The 7,907-nt window shown below is 44.7% G+C and overlaps 1 protein-coding gene across 1 annotated transcript; it reads right to left on the bottom strand.

Annotated features, from left to right (window-relative positions):
• Positions 1–5,636: 5,636 nt before the first annotated feature.
• On the bottom strand, positions 5,637–7,136 carry LOC122206694 (C-C motif chemokine 7-like). Its single transcript, XM_042916111.1, has 3 exons — positions 6,985–7,136; positions 6,134–6,251; positions 5,637–5,742 (listed from the first exon to the last, which is right to left on the bottom strand). The coding sequence occupies exons 1-3, from the start codon at positions 7,058–7,060 to the stop codon at positions 5,637–5,639; spliced, it is 300 nt and encodes a 99-aa protein (XP_042772045.1). The 5' UTR covers positions 7,061–7,136.
• Positions 7,137–7,907: the final 771 nt, after the last annotated feature.

The following is a 7,907-nucleotide window of genomic DNA, read 5'->3' as shown; positions in this document are numbered from 1 at the left end:
ACAACACGTTTGGAATGTTTTTGACCTCAGAGGCGTTAGGTTGACATGGTTGAGTGATTATATTCCCTTAGTAGAAATAATTTTGTAACTGCTGCTGGGTGTCTAGAGGGCCCTATCAGCAAGTGATTTTCCATTTTTGTGTTTTCCTCCCAGGGGTTTGGATTTAGCCTGGACCACAGACACTTCAGTGGGAAAGAATAAACTGAATCTGAGACATCCAAGTTTAGCAGCTGTTCCATCCAGCTGCCTGGCTGTCTCTAACAGTGGGGGCAGCTTCACCAGCTGTTTTGTCTCTCTTCATGGGGGTTCTCTCATGGACAAGTGACCTGGGCTAGGTCCACTACTTTTTTTGGTCTGGTGCCTGATACATGTGGGGTGTTGGTGGGGAATGACTCTGAGCAATGGGCAGGAAATGAGTCCCTCATTGTGAAAACAAAATCCTAGCTCTCTTTCCAAGGATGAATGATCAGTGGAAAAAAGGATCCCAGGAATTAGGACTTTTTTTTAGTTTAGTTTAGTTTTGTTTCTGTTCTTGTTTTGCAGCTGTGCTCTAGACTTCCTCTAATAACGCAAAGTTATACACAGAATTGAAAGAGACATTAACATTCATTTTATTCCAACTCTATCTTAAAAAAAAAATAGAGACCTGAGGGCCAGTGACAAAATCCCTAAGGCAATGTGGTATGTTTTAGGCTGAGTCTGATTCTAGAACCCCTGACTCTTGACTCCCTACCTTGTGAAACCTTCACTGCACAGTAGCCCTTAGACTCAGTTTTCCCTTGTGCCAAACAGAACCATGTAGGGTGTGCTGCCTCTCTCTCTCAAGTCACTGAAGATGTCTGCAGTTTCCTGTTACTTTTGGAGGAAGGTTACTCCCAATATATGTTAACATAAAAATTCTAACAATGTGTCTAAGAAATAGCACGTTCTCCACAGCAGTGCTAACTTATTCAATGTAAGCAAGCACTGTATTACTTCACTTATTTAATCATCCCAATAGACCTACAAAGTAGGTTTTCTAACTAAGTTCATCTTAAAAATGAGACAACAGAGGCTTAGGGAAGGCAAGCAGTTTCCTCTTCTGCAAAGTCATTTCTAAAAGTGAAGTCTGCCAGGGGCCCCTGGTTGGCTCAATAGGTTGAGCATCCAACTTTGGCTCGGGTCATGATCTCACGGTTCGTGAGTTCTAGCCCTGCATTAGGATCACTGGTGTCAGCACAGAGCCTGCTTTGAATCCTCTGTCCCCTCTCTGTCTGCAACTCCCCCATTTGCACTTTCTCTCCCTCTCTCTCTCAAAATAAATAAACATTAAAAAAAAGAAATAGAAGTGAAGCCTGCTTCTCAGAGTTGCCCTGAGAAAAACCAAAGCTCTTTTATTTAAAATATGCTTACTGTTTATTACATGATCTTACATAATCCTCTTGGGACAATCAACTTCAGTCCTTTGTATGGTGAACAGGGAGGCAAAGGATGGTGAAAGTATTTCCTGGAACCAGTTGATCATGGTAACACTGGCCTCTGCTTCCAGAGCAAGGACAAAACTCACAGCGGCTCACTGCAACAGGTGTTTATTTCTGTGTTGTTCATGTCATGGCTTGATGTTGGTCAGGCAGCTTGCCAAAGGTGCTCTTTTCTGAGTAGTGACTCAGCAATCCAGCCTTCTTGTAAATCACAGCCAGCATCTGGAACACGTGGCCCTCAAGTTCACTGAGGCCAGGGAGAGAGGGTTGATAGATTGTACAGGGAGCTTTAAAGAACCAGGCATGGAAGCCTTGATTACCACATCTGCCTACATCCTGTGGCCCTAACTCGCCATACGACTCCAAGTGCAAGGAGGCTGAGAAGTAAAGAGAAGATCCCGGGTGAGGGCTAATAGTTTCTATACAGTCTGCCCTTTGTCACTGCTTCTCTACCTAGGTTAATGCAATTGACCAATCCCCAAGAGAGATCAACCCAAAGTCCTATACGGTCATTGCATCAAATTAAATGTCCAGGATCTCTGGATGGCACGTGGTCTTCTCTGGCAGGTGAGGGCATTGGATTCACTCTGTCCAGAGACCCGTGAACTGAAAAGACCAGTTATTTGCCCTAGACGTAATATATCTGGTTTGGAGAGGACAGGTGCTTGCAATCAACTACTTCATTCGTGGAGGGGAAGATGGTGACACCAGTGGCCAGTGCTCTGTAGCGATCCTGAAATCCTCCAGAAAGATGTTGTGAAAGTCCCTCACCCTTGGTTAGGCTAGATTCTGCAATCTGGGGACACTCTTTTGTCTTGTTGATCCTGGTGCCTGATTGCTTTTGTGAGGTCTCTCCTTCTACATTATTCTTTGGCCTCCTCTGAAATGGGTGTAGAAGAGACATGATCTTCCAGGGGCTTCTGCAGCCTTTGAAGGTGGCTTGCTGCACTGTAGAGCTTGAAGTTTGTTTTTATTTGGAACGGCCAGTGGTATCTTGTTTTCAGGCAGGCTCATTCATGGTTTTATTGGCCATATGGTCTACCGCCCTTGAGAACGTAGCAGGTTTCTAATATCTTCCCACCAGGCTATTCGATATATGCCAGCAGCCACAGCCTGGATCTTTCTACATATACTTCTCACATTATTTTTTTACCTTTCCCTCTCTCTCTCCCCTCCTCTTAACGAGGCTTGAAAAGGCAGAGCAGCAACTTCAGTCTGATTTGTGGCCTAAGTTACTTCCTCCAACTCACAGTTTTTTCCTGAATGTTTATTACTGAAATCCTTTTACTTTTTCCCCTTAAATTACCTTCTCTTAATGTTTGAGGCCTAGAAACAGATGGCTTTCCAACAATGTGAGATCCTGAATTTGTGGACTTTATTCCAGTTCATTTTATGTTAAAACCAGTCAGTTCTTGGGGCGCTGCGTGGCTCAGTCAGTTAAGCATCTGACTCTTGATTTCAGCTCAGGCCATGATCTCATGGGTCGTGAATTCAAGCCCCACGTCAGGCTCTGCACTGACAGTGCTGGGCCTGCTTGGGATTTTTCTCTCTCTCCCTCTGTCTCTCTGTCCCTTCCCCCGCTCATGTGTGCTCTGCCTCTCTCAAAAATTAACTAATTACTTAATTAATAAAAACAGTCAATTATTTCCTGAGTTCATCTCTTTCTTGCAATACCCTAACAAGTGCAGAGAAAAACAACCAATGCATTATGGATGCATATTTTTAAAACTCTCTCCTTGGAGCTACAATTTCAGCAGACCAGGCCTGTCAGCTCTGGCACTTTGTACCAAGACTCTCCATCATTTCAACCTGAGATAGCTTCCTCACTGCCTCTGCCAAATGTCTAGTCAATGTTGCACATTTTAGGTTTTTACTGGCAACCCACGATCATGGTACCGATCCCTCCGTTAATCAGGGTTAGGCCAGGGTCCCAACTGCAGTGGCTTAACCCGATGAAAGATTATTTGTTTTGCATGTCACTGAACAGGGTAGGCCAAGTGGCTCTCCTCTGATGGCTTAAAGATGTGGGCTGTCTCCATCTGAAAGCTGAGGTTTTTGGAGCACGTTGCCTCCAAGGTCAGCACAGCAGAGGAAGAGAAGCCCTAAACTGTGAGCTGTTTATAGGGAAGTGGCTTCCATCATTTCGGTCCTCACCTTCTTGCTTAGAATCCAGTCACATGGCCCCTCAATAAACACAGTGTAGTCTGGAAAATGTAGACGAGCACACGAACATGTGGTTGGCATTTTCAGCCTCTGCTATTTCAAGTCTAGGGGATGAGAAAGTTCAGACTCCTCATGTCTAAGCCAGAGGCATAGGTCAAGCCCAGAGACTGCATTGATCTGAAAGAGGACATCAGGGAACTTCAAAGTGTACCCATCACTCTTCAGCAGACAGGGCTGGGAACCAGTTGCAAAGATGGAAGGAGCACCTTGCCCGCCCAACACTCTGTATTAGAATCTTTGGTGATGGTACCCAGAAATCTGCTTTTTTATTAATGTCTTAGAGATATTGAGGCCAACATGACAGCCATTGATGTACTATAAATCTCCACGGATGCGGGCTCAGTCAGGAAAAATAACTTGCCCTAATTTACCAGGCACATGAGTGGTATAGCCAGTCAGATTTTTGAATCCCATTAAATTTTATGTCCAGTTATGTATCAGCTTCTGTTCCTGGTTGTCGTTTGGAATTTCTCTTTAACACTCTGGGTCCAGAGAGGCCCATTGAGAACAAGTGAGTTCAGCATTCCTTGAAAATGAAAAGATAGGCTTGACAAAGAGAGTGTGATCAGATTCTGTTTGGGCTTGGGCACATGGAACACATCTCTCCTTGCCTGTCTTACTACCTGACATTCTGCTTGTATCTGGCTGCACCACACGACTTTGCTGTGTCTCATTGCACGATTGCATCTATTTCCCTCCTACCCCTGGTCATCTTCCTGTCATTCCCCATTGGTATTTGAGATTATGCTCCTTATTGATGTTTGGAGATGAGGACTATTGGGCTGGAGAAGGGGGAAAGGGCTGTTGGACCTTGGTCTGAGCATCAACAATGGCAGCAAATAGTTCACCAGTAAATTGTCTGCTTGCCACCAAAGTGTCTGACTTCTCCTGACCCCTTGAGATTTCTACTGCAATTTTGATGCAAACCGCCCCCCCCCCCTTCCAAGAAGCTCAGCTTGAAGTTGTCAAGGGTTTGTCAGTATGCTGCCTTGGATACAGGATCCTGACCCTCTTTGGTCTTCTTCAACCTCTGGAGGTAGATATCTTTAAGACATGTGGTTCCTAGGTGTGGAAGGGAACTTCTGGAGTCATCTGTTGATCCCCTCCCTGGTTTCTTAATGCAGGGGATACTTGTATTATTCTGGATTCAAAGTTGATTACAAGAAAGAAAATCAACCAGCCACAAGGCTGATGCAACAACTGAGAGGAGAGACCACTGGGTAGGGCATGGGATGGTGAGAAAAGAAATGACTTTGGAAAGGAAGAAGGTATTTGAACAAATGACTGAAACTGATGTCAGATCTGGAGCTGTGGAGCTGGCTAACCCTGTCGCCAGCCAAGCTGACTTTCCTTGACATGCAGGTGAGCCCAGCTTGGGGGCAAGCCCGGAGTCTATCATATACTCATTCCTCCAGAACACAAGCTCCACCTTCTGAATCCAGCCCTCCTTTCTTTGGCACTCCCACCAGCTTTATCTTATCCTTTAAAAAGGCATCAAAGTCAGGTTTTATCCAAAAATATATTTTATGTGAAAATTCAAGAGCTGTACATATAAAAATACTCAGTTCTATAATAATATTATGTTTCATAGGGACATCCCCTCCTAAAAATTAAATATATGTATATTTGCATTGATTCATGCACAGATACTCACAACACTACAGTGATGTAGAGAGGAAGGAGCACCCTCTAGTTTTGAAGGGTCTGAAGTGACATGTGTCCAAAGGTTTGCATTTGAAACACATCCAATTCCAGAGCCCATTAAATTAAAATATTAACAACTTAGAAGACATAATACACTACTTAAGAAAAACCATGATTCACATTATTACACAAATTTCATATTCCTTAGAATTGTAATAGAATAATTTCAGAATGCATGTTGGAAAGAACAGGGCATATACATTAATTGTTCCCTGAGTACTGACTTGGCTTCATTGTGGGCATGAAGGTTCATAGCTTTGAGGTTTGGGTTTTCTTGTCCAGGTACTCCATGAAATCCTGGACCCACTTCTGCTTGGGGTCAGCACAGAGCTCCTTGGCCTGTTTGGTCTTGAAGCTGTGGGTAAAGAGGGCAGTTAGATGGAGCACCTTGAAGATTCAGCTTGGGAGTGTAACCTACTCTATGGAAAACTTGCCTGGCCCGTTAGCCTGAGGTTAGGAAGGGGCCTCTGGGGAAGCAGCTGTTTTTGCTGACCTAGGTGAAGCCATCTTGGCTCCTAGATGAAAGAACTGACATCTGAACCAATGTCTGGACAGGGAGCTGAAAATGGGAAGTCTTTTTACTTTCTTGAATTCACTTTTCCCATAAAAAAAAATTCCTGGGATTGGATTAGTCTAAGCATCTGAGGGTTAAATTCCAACTCAGTCTTATCATAAAACCCAATCCACTGTCTGGGAGCGGAGCTCAAGATCAAGGGATGAGTGTGGGTGGTCATGGCTTCACTCACATCACGGCTTCCCTGGGACAATAGCTGCTGGTGATTCTTCTGTAGCTCTTCAGCTTCTGGATGGGGATCTTTCTAATGGTAAATCTATAGCAGCAGGTGGTTGGGCTATTAATCCCCTCTGTTGAAACAACAACAACAAAGGCTATTGAGGGTGTGTCCTGGGACTTTCATTTGAAAAGTAGGGAACAGTAAGGAGGAGGAGTCAAAGGAAAGGGAAGCCACCCACCCTAAATCCCTAAGGACTAGGTCTGTCTTGAAGTGCCTAAATCTGTCTTGAAACTCTCTCATTTGCATGGACTGTAAAGTGGAAGGATACCACAGCTCATTAAGAAGAGAAGAGGAACTGGTGACAAATCTGGGTATTTCTAGGAGAGGCTCATAGAATAGTCCAGTTCCTCAGGTCAAGGGGACCCCAGCTATAGGTCCCCCTCTAGGCTCTGAGAAATCTGTTCCTAGTTGTCAGTTTCTCTGATACCTGCAGCCTCTGCAGAACCCTGTCTCTGGATCCTGGGCTGAATGAAGCATAGACCAGATTCTGGGTCTCCTCCTTTCCCCTCCACCATATCTAGAGATACCCTGCACACTCTCCACCAGAGTCCCCTTCTTTTTGGTGATTCAAGTCCCCAACTCCTGTTGCAAGAAGCCGGGGCAGTAACTACACGGAGGGTGTGATTACAGAGCTGGAGTCCTGGGAGGACTGGATTTGGGGTCCACAGCTGGAATTCTCATCCAGGCTCTGCCTTGGAGCAGCTGTGTGATCCGCCTCACTCCGTGTCCTTCTCTGACTTTCCTGATTATGAGAACCCAGAGATGAGGTGATGGGCTTCAAAGGGAAGGAGAAAGGGGCTTACCTGGCTGAGCAAGTGCCTGGAGGCTGAAGGCAGCTGCTGTGAACAGCAGGCACAGAAGCGCTGCGGAGACCTTCATGTCTGCAGGGAGCGAGGAACTTGGGCGTGAGAGCTGGAGATTTCCAAGCTGGTCTCAGCTTCTCTGCTCCTCTGGGGATTCTGCCTGCCTTTTATAGGGAGAAGACAGGAATAAGAAGAAAGTGAGTGGATGACAGGGCTTTGTTCTTCTGAATGAATCATAGGATGGAATAGTAAATCTGCTGAGCCATTGCCCTCCCCTGAGGAACATACTAGGAAATGAGAGAGAAATGTGATTGATGCTGGCCTGCTTTCCATTCAAGCTCTGGTGTGTTGGTGAGGTGCTGGCTATGCCCAAGCAGTGTGTGATCTATGACTGTTACCAAGGGTTCCTTTTTTTTTTTTTTTGAAATGAAACGCTTTATGTAGAAAAAGAAAGGAAGTAGGGTTACCAAATCAAAGAAATGTAAGGGATTTCCCCAATTTTCCTTTCAGACAGCATCTCCAGGACCCCAGTTTCCAGAGAAAGTAAAACTTTGGCTGGGCTTTAAAATGGACTAAAAAAATCCTTTACTGCTTTAAACCCTGGTGGCTTTTCTTAAACCCAAAGAAGAATGCGATAATAGGACATTAGCAGAAAAGTAGACTTCTCTATTTTTAGAATAATACCTAAAATTGTATATCTAGTAATTAAATGCTATAACAACCCATCTGAAAACAGTGATTTAAAGCAAGAACAATAATTGATTTTGCTTTTGGATATGGGACTTGACGGGCTCAGCCAGGTAGTTCTTGCTCAGGGATTTTTACATCATTGTAGTTGGATGATGGTTGAGACTGGGGTCATCTCAAGGCTTTCACTCAGTGTCAGGTGTCTGAGCTGGGAGGTCTTAAACAGCTGGGGATTG

The sequence above is a fragment of the Panthera leo genome, chromosome E1, assembly GCF_018350215.1.
Source record: "Panthera leo isolate Ple1 chromosome E1, P.leo_Ple1_pat1.1, whole genome shotgun sequence".
Lineage (NCBI taxonomy): Eukaryota > Metazoa > Chordata > Mammalia > Carnivora > Felidae > Panthera > Panthera leo.
The sequence above is the reverse complement of the archived record's forward strand: the minus strand, read 5'-3'. Positions and strand labels throughout refer to the sequence as shown.